At 39.2% G+C, this 22,666-nt stretch overlaps 1 protein-coding gene across 1 annotated transcript in view; it reads right to left on the bottom strand.

Moving 5' to 3' along the window:
- Positions 1 to 1,639: 1,639 nt before the first annotated feature.
- The window catches only part of nell2a (neural EGFL like 2a), a 68,807-nt gene continuing 47,780 nt past the window's right edge, over positions 1,640 to 22,666 (bottom strand). Inside the window, exons 16-20 of the mRNA XM_058408776.1 lie at positions 9,822 to 9,962; positions 9,329 to 9,522; positions 7,756 to 7,932; positions 2,914 to 3,138; positions 1,640 to 2,191 (exon numbers count right to left, since the gene is read on the bottom strand). Coding sequence (XP_058264759.1) covers positions 2,150 to 2,191; positions 2,914 to 3,138; positions 7,756 to 7,932; positions 9,329 to 9,522; positions 9,822 to 9,962 — 779 coding nt within the window. The 3' untranslated portion in view covers positions 1,640 to 2,149. The remainder of the gene's footprint in view (positions 2,192 to 2,913; positions 3,139 to 7,755; positions 7,933 to 9,328; positions 9,523 to 9,821; positions 9,963 to 22,666) is intronic.

Genomic DNA, 22,666 nt, shown 5'->3' with positions numbered 1-22,666 from the left:
GTAGTGAAAAGACCAGGAGAGAGAGAGAGAGAGAGAGAGTGAGAGAGAGAAACAACTGCAGCCCAAGTGCTGAATGACCTTGTGTGTTCTGTATAATGTGAGCACATGGTGCTGCGTTTACATTTAGGACATGCTCCTATTTCCCCTGCTCTGCCTAAAAATTGCTGAATACTCATACAAAATTCAAATATACAACATGATATGAAGATGTTTGGATGTAAAATATGGAAAAATGAAACAGTCCTTCAAACTGAAAGCAGATACACCTGCCCATGTATATGTAAAAAGGAAAGTTTGGTTTAATTATTCTTTTTCTTACCCAAAATTTGAAGCGAAAAGTCGTCTAACTTTCACCCACACTAACTCAACTGACCTTGGCTATTTGTTCAGCATGGAATGTTTGTTGGTACTTAATAGGAACATTTGGTGGAAGTGTTTTTCGTGTAAATTAACTTGATTAGTTATTTAATGCTGTAATACCACATATGCAAACTTAAGATGAATATTGTTCATTTCAATTCAATTTATTTGTACAGGGCTTTTAAGAATGGACGTTGTCTCAAAGCAGCTTTACAGAAGTATAGAAAAAACATTATCAAGTTTAAAGTTACTATTTTATCCCTAATGAGCAAACCTGAGGCGACGGTGGCAAGGAAAAACTTCCTGAGATGATATGAGGAAGAAACCTTGAGAGGAACCAGACTCAGAAGGGAACCCATCCTCATTTGGGTGACACTGGACAGTAAATAATGAAACTGAAAATAATGTCCTTTCTACAGCAGCAACCAAGGGCTCTTGAGGAACTAATAGGTCAGTGTAGTTTTTCAGTGTTTTTGCTTGGATCTTGGGTAAAATGCCACAGTTCACTTAGTGTTGCTTCGGTGGTTGAAGGACCTTTAGCTCAGTGTTAAAGATGACCAGTAAACATTGAACTCTTTTCACTAAAGGCCAAAAAAGGAATTTTTTTGTTTTATTGAATTTCTTTCTCATGTCACGTTCCACAGTGGAGGTTAATGACTCATATGAAAGCAGACACTCATTGTTTTAAGAATTTGTTGTAAGTATTTCTACATAGCCTACTACGAAAAGTTTATATATTAAATAAATGCTGAGCTCAAACCCATGCCCCAAGTGTTTGTACATAAACAGCTCAAATTTAAAGCCGTTATCTTCAACCACAACCATTCTGTGTAAGGATATCCCAACAGAGGCAAAAACATCTCATACTGAAAGCCTACAGAGTCCTGACTCAATTTATATCAGACTTGCAGTGATAAAATAATCCATTTGTTGATACTGATTAAAATGTCCAGTAAGTCAATTTCCATTTTGCTGACAGAATGGAATAGCAGAAAGGCGAGAGAGAAAACCAAAGGAAAAAATCCACCTGCAAATTTCTGAACCATAAAAATAAAAATAAAAGTAGTAAACAAAACAGGTATATCTTTATTAAGCTTGTTTTTGCATTATTTGTCTCTGAAATATATATATATATATATATATATATATATATATATATATATATATATATATATATATATATATATATATATTAAAGACTATTGCCTCAAAAATATCTTTATACATATGACGTATGACCAGTCTTGGAAGTTAAAAAGTAATAAGTACAAGACATCTGTAAATGGAAATGGAAATACTTTATTTCACCATTAGACAAGAGCAAGCGGGATAATCCTTTAAAATTGTGAAATTAACCAAAAGGGAACGAACATACAAAAAAAAAAAAAAAAGTGTTATGGAATCACAAAATATAGACAACTTCCATAATGTGATGAAAGAGAAATACAATAACGTTTACATACTACCTAAGATCCCTAATTCTTTTACTGGTTTCATAAACAGCTCTAAATGAAAGGATATGATTTTAACATCCAGTGTGGTCATGCCTGTGTATACAGTATTCTGTACAGCGCAGTGAGATTTCACCTCAATGTGAAAAAACAAAAAATGGTTTCTTTCTGTAGCAGGTATGAACAGCGACATTCTCTGTCATCAGTTTGGTATAATACATAGTTTGCATTTGGTATAAAGATGTTGATTTGGGACAGGGTGAAAACAGTGGGTATCTTTTCTTTTTTTTTTTAATGGAGAACAACTGTACAAACACCTTCAGCAAGACGGACTGCAGCTAAAGGCACAGAGGATCCACTGAGCAACAGATGTGTCCATTCTAGACGGAAGGAAAGAGAAAGGAGAAAGAGAAAACATTAATTAGCTAAATATATATACGGGTTATAAGTATAGCACAGTAATATTTTGGATTTATCAAATGTATGCTGTATCTCCATCACTGAGCATTTGAAGGCTTAAGCATGTTTATTAGAGATAGCTCAGTGGTTAAGGCATTGGACTACTGATAGGAAGGTTGTGAGTTCACTGCCACTGCTGGGCCCCTGAGCAAGGCCCTTAACCCTCAGTTGTATAAAATGAGATAAATGGTAAGTTGCTCTGGATAAGGGCGTCTGCCAAATGTTGAGATATTTGCTCAGGAGCTCCTGGTTAACAACTGACTATATATTTCTGTAGAAAAGATATTATTCATAATCACACTCTCCGGTGTTTATGTTAATTTACACTCTCCGGTATTTATAATAATTTATAATCACACACTCTGGTGTCCCCAGTCTGATTCCTCTTAAGGTTTCTTCCTCTTACCATCTAAGGGAGTTTTTCCTTGCCACAGTCGCCGCAGGCTTGCTCATTAGGGATGAATATGAATAAATATAAATATAAGTCTAATATGAATCTTGGAACTTTCTGTTCTATATTTCTTATGTTCTGTAAAGCTGCTTGTCCAATGTTAAAAGCGCGATACAAATAAAATTGAATTGAATTGAATGTATCTTTGATACAGTTCACGCAGGTGGTGTTAATAACGTGTGGTGTAAAGACCTTGCAATGGCAGAGCGTGCACTCTGTGCCATGTTTGACCCAGGAGGAGCCGCTGAAGCGCATGATGCCGTGTTCATCCTCGCAAGTCTTGGTGATGTCATTGCGGATGCTCTGAGCCAGGCACGGGTCTGTGACGCAGCGTGGGCAGCATTCGCCCTCGGGCACCATGGTGAAGTCGCAATGTGCCGGAGGGCACAACAACGGCCAGCAGTCCACCTCTCCCTGCTGCAACACACACACAACACACCACTCAGCAAGTTCACTCTTTATCATCATACACTGCTCTCTTTAACCCGTTAGCTATTTGTATGAACACTTGTTGCATTCAAGATTCTAAGAGTTTTGTGGCATGCGTTTAGGTCTATACTTTTTTTCCATATGCGCTTTATTTACTGTTTTCTAAGTTTATGAAACATTCTCCAATAGTTGTTGTTTTTCTTCGCTATAACGGTCCTGGTTGCTTTCCCCATAAATTGTGCAATACCCTTAGCTGCAGTTTGTTTATCCTTATAACAGCAGAAAGTGAAGAAGAGAATTTTACACCTCTGTCAAAACTTGGAAAGAGTGAGAGTGCTCATTTCTGTGAAGCCCCCGGAGTGCATTGCAACAAATAACCAAGCCCAAAGTAGACCATAATAAACAATAGTTACTGCCTCTGTAATGAGAAATGACCCTACTTGGCCTGGAGTGAGAGACTGTTTTCCACAAAAGAAACACTAGCTCTGCAAATTAACATGCATTCTATCTGGTAATTAGGGTGTGGATCCATTTTAAAATATCACATGGAAGCAGCTACATTGTTGATGGCAGTAACTATATTTACAATGCACGGCTTTGGAAGAAAGCGTATGGCTCTCTGGAGCAAATGCTCTACTCTTTGTTTCTCATAAATCACACCGAAGCAGGAGCGCAGAAAGCTGCACCGCCTGCCCCCTGCTGCTCTCAGTAAGTCCCTAAAATACAGGTCATATATTTCACCCAACCTAATAGATTTAGGTAAGCAGTGGTGTAGCTCTGTCTGACCTATTTCGGATAAACCTTTTCATTTCACTAGGTTTAACGCTACCCCTACACTGTGTGTGTGTGTGTGTGTGTGTTTATGTGCCGGTGTTTAAAAGCATGTATCTAATGTATCTAAAGTGAGAAGAAGATAACTAAGCTCGTTATTTGTCCATGCACTCAGTCTTTTTTAATAATGGGATGTTGCAGAGCAGGTGGACCGCAATCTAGATACGGAGCCAGAAAATTATTGAATTGAGACCTCCTGCAAAACCAATCAGCACTGAAGAAAGAATAGCTAAGCGACTCTAATTTTTATTTATTTTTTATTTTTTTAAAATATGAACCACCATGGCTACGGTGCCAGATCCTTGTTGTGGCTAATCCAGTCGAGCTCATGGAGTATAAGAAGAATTTCCATAGACTTACTAATTCATTTGCCGTCTGTGGATGCATTTATTCTCTGCTGCAGCGTTAAAATAGACCTGGTGTGTGTCAAATGTGTTAAACTGAACTGTGGAAGCAAAAGATAAACATTTAAACGTTTCTATTAATAGCTATGCATGACAAATTAATAGTTGAGTGTTAAAAGATCAGTGCCGTCTCTGTAGTTATGTTAGACACTTATTGAGATTTTTCAAAGCATGATATTTAACGATCCAGGATTTTCACTTATTTTAGTTGATCTTGATGTTAGAAATGTAACCTAACAAAAGTAGGGTGTAGGTGCGGAAGTCTGGGTGTGGTGAGACTTGCTAGAGAATGATAGAAATTGCCACTGAGTGCAGCTCTAAAACTTTAATCTGAAGAACGAGCAGAGAGTGTATGCTGTAAAGTTGCTGCAAAAAAAAATTATACTAAAATATCTTAGGCAAATGCATCTATATTTTAAGACTGCACTCATGAATTTATGATATTTTAAGGTTACACAAAACCAAAAGATTTATAAATCTATTTCTAAATTATTCTTACTTAAAGATCAGTTAATTCAAAGATTAAGCATATTCTGTTCAGTGGGGTCCAAAGATCTGAGCGAACTAGTGAAAACTAGGGGAAAGTTTCTAATTTAATACAACTTTCATTGCAACTTGAGTGAGTCTCTCTACATGAGTTTTTCGGTTTTGTCACCTTTTTTGCTTTAATAACAGTGTGCACTAGAGCTGCCACGGACTCCACAAGACTGTGGAAAACCTTAAGATCCATTTTAGATCAAAATTAGTGTTGCCTGAACACATGCTTCAACAGAAAGAGAGATTAGACATTAGGAAAATCTGACCTTTAAGTACAAAGTAGTTAAAATGCTCAATAGAGACCTAGAAGCAATCTTGAACTTGTGAAACATTTACTTTCTTTGTGTTAAATATTTACCTTCTGTTTATTGCCAGTTTAAATAAAAAAATTATACAAAATTCCCAGATTTTTTGAGTGGTCTCAGACCTTTGGACACTTTACATCACAAGTTTGAAAGACTGAAGTGCCAAGAAATAGGTTCAGTAATCCTGCTATAATATATTTGGTGTATTATAATCTTTTGCTAGGCAATACTAGATCAATTTGATTATATTCAAGGTGTTTGCACTTTTAAGATTTCCATTTTTTCGTCTCCTTACAGTGCACCTACACCTGCTCAGGTCTTTTCTCCTCAGGTCTTACTTTTGTTCTTTCCATCCGTCTCCCCACACTCTTCATTGCCTTTTATGCTCCCCTCATCATCCTTTTCTCCTCCCTCCTTTGATCCCTGCATCCTTTCTATTCTTTTCTTCCTTTCATCCTTGACTTATCTCATTCCATTCCTTGAAGTCGGTTGTCCTGCCATTGCGAAGGCAATTAAATATCCTGTTTTCTCTCTAGTCCTTTTACCCTCCTGCCAGAACACAACCCCTGCATCCAGCACGAGAAGTTGGAAAGGCATAAGAGCATACTGGGTATTATGAAGCACTTTTGGTGCACATCTGTGTTCATATGCTAATGTGAAGCTGGAGGAGGGCTGAGAGAGCCGAGCAGGGCTGTGTTTCACTGTGTTTGATCTGTCTAGAGCTTAATAAGAGCAGACACACCTCCACCCAGACAAGAGTGGAGAGCATTTGTGGGGAAAGGTGCTACCCAGGAGGAAGCCGTAATAGTTTTTTTCCTTCCCAGGGAGCAGAAACTCATACTCATGAATGGCATGTAGCGCATTTGCATTTGATGAACATATGGATGGGGTGGAGGAACAGCTGAGATATGGAGGGAGGGAGGGAGTTGGGGAAGTGTCTTGTCAGAATAAAGTGTAGCGAAATGTCTTCCTCTTTCTTTGCTCTGCAGGAGGGCTGAGAGCCAAGGGAAAAGAAAGAAAGCAGAAAGTAAAAGCGAAAGAAGAACGAATGAAGGGAATTCTGATGAATGCCTTTGCTGCTCCATGGAGATCATCACCACATGCCATTATACTATACAATATGTGTGATTACTTAATATAAGATACATGGAAAAATCCTCTGCTGCCTAGTTTCCCAAAGCAATCATTACTATTTTTTACAGTGTAGTTACATCAGCTGTATCGAACCCTTTAAATACAAGAGATATCTTGCTACAACTCATCACCACTGGCAGGATCTGTGCAGTTCTGGAAAGTAAAATCAGAAGTATGTCTGGTTAGAAGTGTTTTCCCCTTACAGTATGCACCCTGAGAGCTGAAAGGTAGGAGATTATAGACAAGCTTCCTTTACAGTAGAAAAAAAGATGTAAGCTTCTTCAGCCAATCCCAATTGTCTTGAACCATGTGTCTTACCTGCTGCTTTATTACAGAACCATCCAGAATAGGTTCTGTAAACATTTGATTTACAGTTTTTTCCCCAACTAGAGCAGGTTAAATGCTTTTCATTGATTGATCAGTACTAATACTGATCAATCAATGAAAAGCATTTAACCTGCTCTAGTTTCAGTATCGAAAGTATAGAAATTGTCTTTCTGTACATCATAAATATTGCAGACAAATGCTAGATTTCTATACATCCGTACACCAACTATCAATGCATCCAAAATTTCTTGCAGAAATGCAGTTTGTGAGAATGAAGTGGTTCAAACCAGCAACCTTACTTTTACTTGTTAGCCCAATGTCTCTAGTTTAATGGGAAAAAACAGATCTATCCTCTCTCACGCTCCAGTGCTGATCTCATCCCACCACTGGTATTAGTCCAAGAGCAGGTTTTATTGTCTAATGCAGAGGTATTTACTATAGCAAAAGTATGTGTAGGAAACATCTCTGTAAAATTCCTTATATACTTGTCGAGAATGACCTTGTACTGCTTAATCATTAGTAATTAGCTCATTACTATCATTTAAAGTGATGATGTTTTCCCTTTTTGCACCAGTGCTTCACTTTTGACTAGTGCCACAGACTTTGATCAGACGAGACGTCTGTCCTGAAGACAATAGAGACGTTTCTCCACAAAGACGTCCTTAAATATTCCTTCGTCGTCGCCAGCTATTTTTTAACAAGTCATGTTATCACTTAAGACAGGATAAATCTACAAAGGTCTACGGAAATCTTTTTTTTCTTACGTATTGGGCTGTATTTCAAATAAACACTTGTGATTGGCTGCGACAGTGGATCTGCAGCAGATGCGGAATAAATAAAGAGATGCTGAACTACAGCCATTCTTTTCTCCATACATTGATCAGTTCTGCCGCAGTCATTTTTGAGTGCTCGGCTTGAGCCACTGAAATACTCGATCCACCTTGAGGCTGTGGTCTGAGCCCCTGGTCTAATATCTCTTATCAGACACTAGTAAAGCTGCCACCGGTTATAAGAACTGTATGTATTTTATCTTGATCTGTGTGTGTGTGTGTGTGTGCGTGTCTCACCAGGCACTGGCACTGCTGGCAGTTTTCTGTCCAGGTGTCTCCACTGCTATAGGTGACCAAGCCGTTCTGGTGCAGACACTGAGAGCTGAGGCGTGGATCACACTCCGGACAGCAGAACAGATCCACGGTGGGATTCTCGCAATCACACACCATACGCCTGCACATCACCTGCCCCATCTGACCACAAACAGACAGCAATCATCTAAACATATCCTCGCTCAACTAGCATGCGCACATGTGGATTTGGAATCGATGCATTAGTACAGTACAAGCCGAGCGGCGGAGCTCGACTGAGCGGTAACCCCATGAAGCCTTTGCTTTGGTCCTGACCAGGGCTAAGTACATATCAGATAACCTTGATCGTGCAGCGACCTGTGGATCTCAGAAATGAGAAACTTTCCACTCTGCAAATACAATTATATGTTTGTGCTTCTGTTCAGCCAAGCACAGAAAACCTAATTTTGACTGACAGTTTCCCCATTTTCAAATCAATTAAAATGAGTCATCTAATTAAAAATGATTTTCTCGCTCTGGCCTTCACCGTGAAGTGACTAATAGGAAGGCTGATTATTTAATATCTAGAAACTCATCTTCTTCTGTGCTACCATCAGACACAAGGAAAACATTTCAATTAAGTAGGTAATTACGGAACGTGACCGGAGAAACGAATGGGGGTCAGTCGGTTTAATGAAGATACTATTCTTAAAAGCCTTCAAGGTGTCGGTCAAATTAGCAGCAATTAACTGCCACCATTACCTAGTGATTAAGAGAGAAAAAATAGGGTGGATTTGACAGTTAAAAAATACTAGACTTTTATACTGAAATCATTCACTTCTATTTCTGTCATTTACCTGCTATACCTGAGTAACGGAAAAAACATTTCTTTATACAAAAGGGTTTAAAAATAATAATTACGGCACATTTCTTTTTCAGTGAGACTCTAAGTTTTTAAGCCTACATTTGAGGCCAATTGAGTTCATTTGGTGTTGCTTTTCTTTTGTTCTGTTTAGAAATTTTCATTTCATTTTTTATACACCGTAACTGATGATGTGGTTATACAATATGTTACAGTGCGATGTGATTAAAATACATTATCAGAAATGATTTATTCCACATTTATATACCACAGCATTGTTAAACACTTAGGTGAAGGTGTAGAATATTTTTCTATAACAGCACCGCTTACGGAATTTCTGATTGCCACATGACTAGATTTTAAAAACATATATAATGAATGATATGGTGAACATTTCTATGAGGAGACATTTGCTTAAAATTTATTGGAAGGAGTCTCCAGTGTTAGCACTTTATAACAGCCAGAGGTAAGTTCAGATTTTCCACCATTGGAAAGTTGTCAAGACAGAGGGCTTTGCAGTTTCTCAGTAACATGACAAGCTGTGCTTTTTTGTTGTTATAAGAAAGAAAAAAAAGAGAGTGTCTGGTGTTTCACAAAAAATGAATGAATAAAAACGTGGAATCAATGTAAAAATTGTTAGTGGTGGCTGTGGTAACGGCATCATGTCTGATCAGTGATGTCCGAGCTTGTGTTTCCTATCCATAGATCTTTACTCACTTGGCATGAGCAGACAGAGCACCTGTCATTGTCCAGGACCCAGATCTGGCCGTTGTGTTTCACTTTGCTGTCATAGATGCAGTCACCAGTGCAGTTGTGTCCATGGGGACACCTGCAGTCATATCCACCGTCCAGATTAAAACAGACAGTGTCGTTGGCACAGGTATTCCTCCCTGCCTTACACTCATCTATATCTAACGAGAAAAAAGAGAAGGACAGATTGAGAGAATGGGGATTGGTTCATTACAGGCATGAGATTGAGAAAGAAAGATGGGCTTTGTTCCACATTTCAGTCATTATTTTACTTGCCAGTCAACCAGCCCATGCCAGGCAATGGACAAGGTGTAAATTGGAAAGACTTTTATAGCAGCTTTCTAGCAAGTTTCACATAATCTTAAAAATACAAAGACTAAATCTTATGACACTCTTTATTCGAAGCTTAAGACATGCTGAAGAAACATATAAAGTGTTTAAGCAGAATGAAAAAGACTACCTTCACAGGACTCTCCGTTGGCAGTAAACATGCCGTTGTCATGGTATCCATCACGGCACTCACAGTGGTACCATCCAGGTAAGTTCACACAGGTAGCACGACTGTCGCATTGCACAAACCCTTCAGTGCACTCATCAATATCTGCAGAAAAAGCAGGCAGAATATATACATATTGTATTCAGTAATAATTGCTGGCTCAGCCTCTTTGCTAGTGTTTAGTTCTAATTCAACTTTTATCAAAAATTATTCCAAAGCAAGGATGTAAATCCTGAAATAATGAGCCCAAAAAACAATAAGGCGGAGATAAACACACAAACAAGCTCAACAGTGTTCAATAAGACCATAGAAAAGAAGTGAGAAAGAACAGAATGGGTCTTCTGTCTTATCTACAGAGGGTTGATGCGGCTGCAGGTTTTTTTTATTCCAGCCCAAAAGGAGACACCAAATAATCATCCAAGAACAGCTCTACAGTTCTACAACACAACTGAAATGCAATATACAGAAATAGAAGCACAAGAAGGAAGACAGCAACATTCTTATTTTGCTCTTTGACTAAAATACTGGTTGGAATATTCAACTCAGCTTTGGATTATATTGTAATTCTTGTGTGCTTATTGCATATAAGTCTGCTTCCTCATTTCCAAAACAGTGTTCATGAAGAATACACTGAGAGATAGCGTGAACTATTTAAAACTGTATTAAAATTCTGCCTTAACTGAAAACCTCTTCATACAACCACTCAGGATTGAGACTAACTTCACAGAGTAGCATGTCAGATAAAAACAGGAAGCATCCCTTTGGTATAAAGGCTAATGGACAGAATCCTCTCTATGGATGGGTGGGTGGCTTGCTGCTGGTGTTCATTACATAAAATTTTAATCTTTTTTTTCCCAGTGGCTGCCTTTTAAAGCACCATTTACTGCCGCCCTTAAGAAGGTTATTGACTATGTTCTGTGTTTAGCAGCGCAATGGCATTATGCAAGCTCGGGCTCTCTCGCACGATAACTGCATACAGGAAGATCCCTGATAGACGATATGAATTACACAGCAAGTGGCTTTATGAAGACAAATCTGGCTTAATGTCATACTTCATACCGTAGTGATGCTGTGATTGGTCAGAAGGAGTCTCCAGTGTCTCCAGCGCATTTTTTATTATTAACTTCAGAAGGGAGGAAAGAGAGGCTGTAAGGGAACGACTGTTTTATGTTCCTATAATGTAAGTGATAACTGGATTTGTCGCGTAACGGAGACGAAGATGGATGCAGTTGCAGGTGAACCAGCTTTACTGAGACACAGGTGAACAAATTCAAGACGAGAGGCAAGTTTAAAGTCATGAACAGGGTAAGGCAAACAGACTGAACAGACTAGGAACAGGGTCAAAACAAAAGAGCAAACAAGGATAGCAGGCCTGGTAACGTCAGGAGAACAAAGACTGTACTGAGAGTATGCTGTATATGAGAGTATACAAGGAATAAATGAATGAAAGAAATTCTCTTTTAAAGCATGTGTGTGTGTGTGTGTGTGTGTGTGTGTGTGTGTGTGTTTTTGCTGGGTTATGGAGTTTGTGGACTGCTGTGATGTGACAGCATTTGACTTGTTTTGCAGACATTTCATTTTTATGTAACTACGAGCAGATAAACAGATCGTTGTGATATAAGAGGAATAAAACACACCGGGACATGCTGTTAGTGAAAAATAACCAACTACATGTTGATAACAGCATCACAACATGTTAGGGTTTTTTTGTCTCTGTCTTGTTTTATTCCTTCTTTATAATACATCAAACAGAGAACAAACCCTGTGAAATACAAATAGCGCTAAGCTACGTACAAAATCACGGGGAAGACGAACACGTACATTAACGCTTACAAATGCATCCGCTCTGAAAAACAAACCTCATCTACAAAGGGCATCGCCGCAGTCCATTTCTCATAAATGACACAGTCTAGATTTAATAGCACAACAAACAAATGGGTTTTAATACTTAGAGGAAAGGACATTATATTTCAAATAATATTTCATTAGACAGCAGTGGGCTGGGGGATGGGCCAGTTATTAAAGAGGAGGGATGAAAACAAGAGGCACTGGGAGGTTTTAGGATGATTAAACGCTCCCACTAGGGCTGTAATGGGCTCATTACGATTGCCACGGACGCATCAGGCTTCAGTCATCGTGAAATTATTCTGTTGTATTCCGGGCTCCTCGCTCTGAGACCCACTTGCTGGTCCTGGAGAAGCTGCTGCTCTGTCCGTCCCGCTGTTTCTGTGCTGCAGTGAGGATTACTCTGAAGGAGAAGCGGCATTTTTGGAATTCTTTGGACCAAATTGAAGCGTGATTGCTTATAATAGTCATGATTAAATGTGAGAGCGCAGCTTGGAATGAGCTGAAAAACAAATAGTTCTTTTTGATAATAAGCATAAGGAGGAATAATGTGAGCTGTTAGGAGCAAAATTACCCAAACTGCAATGCATTTTCTTTTCACCTTTGCAATTTCGGGCATTCGAAAGTCGCTGTATACGCTACTACACTGTACTCCGAAGAAAGCAATACACTTCAACACAGATAGGAAAGATTTGTTAACAGTAAAAATGAAATGGGGACAATCTGGAAAAAAAGAAATGATGGCAATATGCGTAAACATTTTGGCTTTGCATTCTTTTTATTTGTCATTTAGCGGTTTTACAAATTTATATTTTAACCATGAAGGACTGTCAGATCCAGATCATGTGTTCAGTCGATTAGAGCATTTCTAAATTGTTCGTTTGTCATTGCTTTTGTTTTTCTAATGTCACCCTCTGCATTATAGAGCTTTTCCCCCTGTGTGTATTGCAATGTACTTTACCACTGCTGACCTTTTACTCTCTATAGTGACAATGGTACCAATTATTTACTCCGCCTGTTTTGTGTGTGTGTGTGTGTGTGTGTGTCGGGGGGCTTTTATTGCTTGCAATCAACATTATTGACAGGTTCTGTGCCACAAACTAGTCCTGCAGCAGTGTAACAGCTAATATCCTATTACTATTAGTTATTTAATTACTACAGTATAATTACGATTTAGCTATTCACAGTCATATAAATCAATCCACCCTAATTATTTCCTAGCTATCGTTTTTTGTCTTTAATTTTGTTTGTCATGTGGATTGAAAAGACTCAGTGACAACCTGTTTTACAACACAGTAATTTACACTTGTAGGTAATTTACAGATATCATGCTTTATGCTATATCTGCATGTTTACAGGGGATGTATTACAGTTACAGTTTCTCCGGCTGACAGACACGACGACGTCCTCAACCTTTACTTAAACACTGCAATATTTGGCAAAAAGAAAATAACCCTTTACCTTTAAAAAGCACTCTTTAGGCACATTGTCATGCTATTTTATAGGAATATCATTTTTTCCATGAATCTTACACAACCTTGATCATCTTCTATTGACTTTTGCTATCATGTTTAATTCTGTTTTCATAGATAATTCCCAGCAATTCTCAGTTATTTGGAAAACGAGCTGGTTTTTTTCCCTACTAACACTGAAATTCAGAACACAATTTAAATCTAAACAGTTGCTTGTGTCTATCTATTCACACAGCAGGAAAAAGTGGTCCAAATCTGATCTTTTTCTGCAGAGATATATTACTTGCGTGACTAGCAAACAACACGCTGAATCTGACATTTTCAATTGCCATTTGGGCCACTTTCATATGTGGTACTGACATCCAATGCATATCGGATATGTGGCAATGTGACCTCTGCCTGAACAGGCGGATCAGAATTAATGCGACTTTTACATCAGTCCATCAGTCAATATTTCACGCTTCCAGGAAGGTAAGATGGAGGATAACGGCGACAGAGAATTTCGGTGGTGGGATACTGAGATAATGGACCTCAGAAACATTTGGGGTGATGTTTCTGGATAAACAAAATCACAAGAGGTTATTTTTGACTTTTATCTTTGTGTTTGCTAAACAATAGCTAGTTTATATTGAACCATTTGGTTTTAAGTTCACTTAAAAAATGCAGTTTGTGGTACTCTTGTACCACATTTGGTTTTTTTGTCTATAATAGTATATATTAGATTTTTTTAACTTAGCAGAAGCAGCCAAGTATTGGGATCAATCATCTGTAGACCACAATCACCTCTAGATGTGAATGCAAATGTGAATTTCAATTTCGTTTCCATGTCATGGATTCCTGGTTCGGGTCGGGAATGAGGAGGAGAGTTTGGGACAATTCAAAACATGTTCTTTATTTTTAACTTTTTCTGTACTTTTGCTTTTGAATGGACATTCACACTCTCTCTCTCTCTCTCTCTCTCTCTCTCTCTCTCTCACTCTTTCTAATCTGTTATGAGTGTAACCTGATGGAAACACAGGTGCAGGCACTTGACCCCGCCCCTCCCCACCCACCGCCACAGACTTCTTTTCCACATCGATCTATATGTGCTAACGTGAAATACCACATCTTTTACTAAGAAAGCTTTGCCAGACAATTGCTCCACTAAGTGCCCTAAACAAAGCACCTCACTAGAGAAGAATGTACACTTGCTCTTATCTCAGGTTGCATTGTGAACACCCACATACTGTCTTTGTCACTGCCAGGGAATTCAACCATACGCAAGTGTAAAGCAAGTTACACCCGCAATGGCCTGCCGTTTTCAATAACTCACATTCATCCAGTATCTTACAACCACCAGATTGCAGAATTTTTGTACTTTATTCGAAACAATGTTTTTCTCATGCACACTGTGTACGGCAGAGCGTTCTGGATCTGTAAATAAGTCAACAGAATCACACAAACGGCGTTTGACTGCGAAAGACATGCAGCAGAAGCCACTATCCAGTCATCCAGAAATATTTCAATTAAAATCTATATTTCAAAATACACTCCCGCTGCCCTGCTTTGGTAAAAATCTGTCTTGATCTTTGTACCGGGTGAATTTGCACTTGGCAGGAGTTTTGAAATTAAAAAGCTGTTTGACTGCAATGCCCTCTAGCAAGAAAGAAAAGACCAAGACACCTGAATCCATGCCAGCTCGTTCTGCGTGTAGGGAATCTGAAGGCAGACAGAAGGCATGCAGACTATTTATACCACCCGAGGGTTTTGACAGCATTTTTAGCAGACGATGGATGTACCACCGGAGCTAGCAAAGCTTTTACATTAATACATGTCATTTTCAGAGACGATTTTCAAGTCTAACCTCCACACACACACACACATAAACGCACGCACTCACAAATATCAGAGATGAGATACAAGAGAAGTCAGTTTTCACTTTTCAAGCTGAAGTGTAATATCAGCATAAGCATAAAGCTTTATTAAATTATGGGAAGACTGCTGAGAGAAAGTAGCTACATGGGGACTGTATCACCATGACAACATGGGAGGACTAAAACATCTCCATATTTACTTTTCACACCCTTCTTGTGTTGTATGTCATTTAATTGCTACCACAGGATCTGAATTATAGTAAAAGAATGAAAGCAAAGAAGAAGCAGAAGACGCAGTAATTTTATTTACATTTTGTAAAAATGAGATTTTGTAATAATGAATCTGAACTGAAACAGAGTGAAACAAAAGACAAGAACACAAGAGATAAATGAGAGAACAAACTAAGTGGAGGAGAGACGGTGGGTGGATGGGGGAAAGAATGGCAGCAGGAGTGAAGGAGTAAAGTAAAGGAGTACAGAACAGGAGAGCAGGTGATGCAACAGCCACAGCTGTTCCCCTCATTATACTGAACGACAAGCTGGAAACAAAGGCTCTATTAAAATGGCCCTCAAAGGGCAGAGGATGAGTGAGTCTACCCTCAGTGCACTCGTTCATCCTGTCACCCGTCCTTCCTCCCATGCTTTACTTTTTATTCCGTCTTTCTCTGTGCAGGAACACTCAGAGGACGGTGTGACGAGAGCTGAAACAGCAACGCCGACTGACAGAATCGGATCGCACAAAGACACGAGGGCAGACTATTTCTTTTTGAAAAAAAAAAAAAAAACCCTAATGATTTTAAGTGAAAGCAGGTTTATTAGCAGCACATTCTTAATTCTCTTTTTTTTTATATAACAAAATTTTTGATAACTGTCTATAAGTCAAGAATAATTTAGAATACTGACGCATCATGCACTGTGTATTCTGACCCCTTTCTATCAGAACCAGCATTAACTTCTACAGCAATTTGAGCAACAGTAGCTCGTCTGTTGGATCGGATCACACGGGCCAGCCTTCTCTCCCCACGTGCATCAGTGAGCCTCGGCCGTCCATGACCCTGTCACCAGTTCACCACTGTTCCTTCCTTGGACCACTTTTGATAGATACTGACCACTGCAGACCGGGAATACCCCACAAGAGCTGTAGTTTTGGAGATGCTCTGATCCAGTGGTCTAGCCATCACAATTTGGTCCTTGTCAAACTCACTCAAATCCTTACACTTGTCCATTTTTCCTGCTTCTAACACATCAACTTTGAGGACAAAATGTTCACTTGCTGTCTAATATATCCCACCCACTAACAGGTGCCATGATGAAGAGATCATTAGTCTTATTCACTTCACCTGCTCATAATGTTATGCCTGATCGGTGTATATATGCGTGTGTGTGTGTATTCATTTATATATACCTCATATACTTGTATATTCAATAAGGTTAAGGGAAAATACAGCACAAAAAAAATTTCATAAAAAAAAAAAGTGATGCATAATTTATAAAACAATTGTGGACATTGCAGCTCGGCACTTTTGGAAGGATTTGTCTGGTTGGATGTAGCCCTAGGAGCCAGAGGGAGAAAAAGCATTTTTCGCATCAACTTACATTCAAAACTGGCAGCATTTAGACAAGGTGACTTTCGTTCCCCAAAGCAACATCAAATCTCTATTCTTTTATTACAGTCATTCATTATCCAGACAGAAATTGTTTTGTGGTAGCACCTAAAGCATCAAAACAGCCATTTCCATCTTATAGTTAGTGCAATATACAGTAGTCAGGTGAGTCACATTGAAGCAAAGCTCCAACAAACCCAAGATGGCAACGTCCATGACCTGTAATTTCTATACAATATGCAAATTCCATGTGGTGCTAGTGCTAATGATCTCTCCAGTTCTTTAAGAATCTCCATGGACACTGGGGGGGGGCATAAAAAGTCTACACACCCCCTGATTTTTTGGTTAAAATACAGGAACAATCAGCATAAATCATGTGAACTTTTTTCCCATCATGAATGTGGTATAGCAACCACCAAAACCTTTTGCTGCCCAATGTAGCACTCAATCAGAAGATCCTTCCAACATGGCATATCTTGATCCGGCAAATTTATTTCACTCTTCCTTGAAAGAATGCTCCAGATCCATCATATTGTGAGGGGAGCTCCTGTGCACAGCTTTGTTTAAGCCATTCCACAGATTTTCATAGCGATATTGACTTGGAAGTGTGTTCTGGTTCATTATTGTGCTGGAAGGTGAAATTTTTCTTCATTTTCACTTGTTAAACAAGAAGCCTGCAGGTTTTGTGCCAAAATAGATCTATACTTGGAGCTATCCATGATTTCTGTCTTGACTAAAGCGTGATGCTGCCACCACCATGTTTCATAGGATATGTTGTTTTTGATGCCAAAATATGTCTTTTAAAATCAGGCCAAAAAAAAACTTTTTACCTTGGTCTCGTCATTTTAGGACAATTTAGGTGTTTTATTTATTTATTTATTTGTCTTTTTTGTTTTGTTTTTGTGGAAAAAGGGCTTCCACTCGAACAGTCCATATAACGTGAAGAATACAATAGATTGTTGTCAGCTTCTTTAATGTTGCTGTAGGTCTTCGGGCAGCCTTCCTTTTAATTTTTCGCTTCATGGTACATCTAATGTTTTGGAAATTCTTTTTATTTCTCTCTCCTGATCAAAACTTTTTTAAGATCCGGGACATGCTTTAAGCTTTCTTTATTAAGCTCTTATATATAAATGTAGGGAAAATGCTGACATTTTTCTTGGTTGCATAACAAAAATGGGATGAATAATTTGTTAGAGTACAGCACTATGTGGTAAAAAAAATGTGCTAAACACACACACACACACACACCCTAAATCTTTTAAAAGTTGGTTATGTGAAACATAACATCTGACTTAGATACTGCTAAACTACTAAATAAGCAAGATTATTGCACTTAACCAGTACACATGAATTCACTGAGCAGGTCATAATTGGGGTCAAAATGTCACCCGGTACAGTCAGCTCATTAGCAACCCTAAAAAATCTTGGTGTTAGACTAACTTTTTTATAAATAGTCTGACCTTTAGCTACACCTCCGTGCATTCCCCTATCTCACTCGGGGTTATTCGGCTCCGTAAGTGCTCTAGTCAGTCTCTGGACTCTCTATATTTGTGCGTCTCTGTTTCTGTGTGAGTAATTGGAGGAGCTTCTGAATGAGACTTTAATGAGGTACGTTTGCACAGAGCGGCACTTTAGGTCCCAGCCATTATTAAGGCAAGTAATTACACAAATCTCCAGAAAAACCAGGCTCAATCTATACAGGAACCTGACCAATGTCTAGAGCTTACAGTCAATAATACTGTCACAGCAAACACATAGAACTGAAGACAGAGAGAGAGAGAGAGAGAAGCTAGTATTATCTTTTATATATGGTCATCTTTGATAAAGTAACAATGTTTAATACCTTATAAATTTCTCATTAATATATATGCAATAACCGAGAATTAACACTTGACCGGGTTAATTTTCTACACTCTGTACATCATTTTATAACTCATTTTTCCCCAAATACCTTATTTGGGCATTATTTCCTGTTCTTATTATATCTCCTGCTGTCTCTTGATTGATCTCGTCTGTTCCTTATGTCCTGCCAAGTTTGTGTTTCTCCCTTAGTCTTTCGGAAATCTTGTATGTTTATAGAGCAATTCTAAGCTTCGATCCTTCGAGTCTAGTCTTTTTTTGTCTTCTTCCTATATTTTCCCCCTATTTTTCCAGTTCTATTTTTAAAACTTGCATATCTCCATCATAAAAACTTGGATGTGCCTTTGTGTACTGTGTTCATTTGTTGGTTGACCTAACAGAGTTGAAGCTGGCTGGGAAAAGCTGTATGGAATTTAGAAAACAGCCAAAAATGCTAAAATATCAGATTTGGACACATTATTTATTTATTTATTTATTGCTAATTGCATACATGTCTCTCATTGCAGTAGCCCGGGTTCGATTCCCAGGCAGGAAGCCAACTGAAGAGTTAACTCTCAGTGTCGGTCCCAAACCTGGATAAAATGAGGGGGTTGTGTCAGGAAGGGCATCGGGCGTAAAACCTGTGCCAAATCGAAACATGCGGACCAAATGATCCGCTGTGGCGACCCCGATCAGGGAGCAGCCAAAAGAACAACATACTTGGACGTGTCTGTATCATGAATTGAGTTGCGTTAAGATTGTGCTTTGCGAGAGTCCCTGCAAATCAGTACAAAGTTATTCTGACTGAACTTTATCCTGTGCCGAAACATTTCAACCTAGTGGTCTCTTCCAGGATTTCAATGTCCTTATCCAAAGTGCACCAGGGCTCACAGACTGGTTTTAATGAGTATAAAAATGATGTAAATCACACGCTATGCCCTTTACAGCACCAGACCTCAACAAAACTGAACTGAACCTATGGGTGATTTTGGATTAGCACTCTGCACTACCATCATCCAAATACCAAGTGAGAGACTATCTGTTAGCAAAATTATGTTCATCTCCAAGCACAGCTGCGTGAGATTGTGATAACCCACCACCTTTATGTCGTTTTTTCTCCTTAAAAGTTTAGAAAAACACTAACCGGGCCACTGATTAACAACATTCAAGCACAAACAGCAATGTTGATCAGCATGAAGCCTCTGTATACTCCCTGCGATAAAATACACTCTAGTCTTTGAGGTTTGCTTTTGACTTGCACTACCTCTTCATGCAATTACCTTGATTTAAAGCTTAAAAAAAACTGCTATGCTTTGAAATCTTATGAGTTCCCACATCTCTTGTTCTCAGACTACAGCACTACAGAGTGCAGTCTATGCATTATACAGTGCTCTATGCATCATTACCCAAGAAGCGGACTGCTGCACTGCATTACAAGCATGCGTGTGTGCTGAAAAGTCCATTCCCTGGAGAGGGTTATGCCATGCTACTGGCTGTAGCTGCAGACTAACACCTGGGGAAATGACAACATCACTTGGACTAAGCAAAAGGTTTGGACATGGAGAGAAGAACAGCACATTTTTAGTCCTGTTCACAAGTTCTAGTCTGTAATATATGATTTGATCAGATAGATGTGTTCACCGGGAAATTTTTTGTAGGCATCGAAAGAACACAGCATGCATTTGAAAAAGTGTAGCAGTAGGGGGAGCGGTGTGTTTTGGTCTATATCTGATGGGAGAGAGGTGCATGGATGAGCCCAGTTTTCACACATATTTATATCATCTTTCTCTCGAACCTGTTCTCTATGATCATTAAGCCCGGTCTGTCATCCAATTAAAAAAAATAAAAAAGGGTTATACTTTTGCCAGAATGTACGCTGATATTGATATTGTTAGCTGATATTGCAATGTCAGTTAGGAGGAAATAATCTGTCCAAAACATTCACGCCTGTGGTATGAAAACTAGAAGAAAAATAAATCACAGTTGTCAATACACATCCAGAGCTATGCTAAAAATATATAATAAACTAACGTGAGCCCTGGCTCTGCATACTGGCTGTGTGTGTGTGTGTCTATCAAGTCATAACAGAAAACACATCCATTTCACCTAACATCGATCCTTATTCACAAACAGCTCCGCTGATAAGACAGCAAAGCATATCACTGCACTTTTTGCCACGCTGTGAGCACAGTCTAAGACATTTCTGGGAGTTATAATACTTCCCTAGCGTTCCATTGTAGAACAAGGTGCCATTTTTCCTGCAATAACATTCTGCCTCCCTGTTTAGGAGTACACTTTGTACTTGCACGCTTATTGCTTCTTTTCTTTTCAGCTTATTCATTTCATATAAACACAGCCAGTCTATCCTTGTCTATCTCTTTCTCTGCCTCTCTCTCAGAGCTGTTGCTGGGTAGTCAGTGAATCCCAAAGGTGTTCCTAAAAGCCAGTGCAGAGCTAGCTGCTGAGAGTGAGGGAGAGAGAGTGAAAGCCTTTCTATGTTCACTCCACCCTTAGCCCCAAACCCCAACCTCCTTTATTTTGTCTCCGCTTCTCTCTGCGTATCCCCTGAACTATCAGCCTAACTAATACAAATGAGAAAAGCTCTCTGATCGTTCTCTTTGTAAGCAATGTTCCTGAATAAGTAAACTCACAGAAACACAAAACATTTCCCGAATGCTTTGACACTTGTGACAGTCGAAATCAGTTGGTTTAATTACTGTGCACATTCTCTATCACTGCTGGAAGCCGGGAGACATCAACGCACTCCGATGCATCAAAGCCAGGACTAAATAAGCAAACGCAGCATGCGTAGAAGACACATAGTGATTCATAGCTGACATTTTGCTGTAGTGCTGTATTGTAATGCTCTTTCCAGAAATGCCCTCGCTCTCCATGGGCATCTGAACTGTGTCTGTCTTTCATTTTCCGCCATCCATCTATCTGTCATGCTCTTTGTCTGTTTGTCTGAACAGCTCACACACTGAAAAGTTCATTGTTCGAGTTCTGTGACTTTACACATTAAAATTAAAAAGCACTTCACTGATTAATGTGTACTGCGTGCAAGTGAGAACAGCAGCTGTCTGAGTAGTAACAGGTTCACGCGGAGTGACACACACACACACACACACACACACACACATGTGCTGCTCAAAATTATTAAATCTCTATTTAACACTGAACACTTTAGAGTTTACTCACTCTCCCTTTTAGTAAGTACTTTAAAGGGTCGTGGTGAAACTGGATCCCATCCCAAAAACCCTGGAAGCGAGGCAGGAATACTCCCTGGATGGTATGCCATTAATTAAATCATATCGCACATTACACACACATTCACACACTCCCCAGGACGGAGGGACAATTTATTTTAGCCGATTCACCTCCCGACATTTTGTTCACATTCTGCAGCCAATAATGCCCAAGAATTATGCACCATAGCCACCATTTCATACCAGACGGATGAAGATGAAGTGGCTCTTATGGACTTTAGAAAGGAGTTTTGGGAATCGGTTCTGGTCACTGACTTAGCTTGCAGTGACAAATCAATATGTTTGGATGATATTCCTGAGCCTTACAGACTGGTTTATTCTCTCATTAACTTCAGATGAGTGTTCAAGCTCACCCATCATGCGAAAACCATTAGCAGGTCTCAATTCTTCTCAAAAGAGCAGAAACCGAGAGACAGTCTCTGCTTGTATTGTCAAGAACGGCAGTTGCCGAACCCATTCCTGTAATCGTAGCATGAGTGACACTCTAGAAGTTTATTACAGTACTATATCTACAGCTCTACAGGTTGTAGCCCTCAAGGAAAGACCAGTGAGATCAGGTGCCATCATATACACACACACACACACACCTCCTCACAGTTGGGCCTGAGGCAAGCAAATTCACTACCCTGTTATCTAAGATCTCTCATGGCTCCATAAACACGACCCTCACATCAATTCAGAAACCCTAGACATTGTTTCATGGTCTGACGTCTGTACTGAATCCTTCATCCTAAAGCCCCAGGTGCTATTAACCTCCACTTCAGTGGAAAGTCCATCTAACTTAGCACAAGTAGTGATTCCTGCTCGATTTCAGAGCAGGTCTTTTAACAAGAACGCTATTGCTGTTTTTTTCCCTCCACGTGACAGTGTGATTGCACTAGTACAGGGCACATTAGACTTCAACTATAGGGTTCTCAATATCATGATGGT

Source organism: Hemibagrus wyckioides, linkage group LG14 (assembly GCF_019097595.1).
Source record: "Hemibagrus wyckioides isolate EC202008001 linkage group LG14, SWU_Hwy_1.0, whole genome shotgun sequence".
NCBI lineage: Eukaryota > Metazoa > Chordata > Actinopteri > Siluriformes > Bagridae > Hemibagrus > Hemibagrus wyckioides.
The sequence above is the reverse complement of the archived record's forward strand: the minus strand, read 5'-3'. Positions and strand labels throughout refer to the sequence as shown.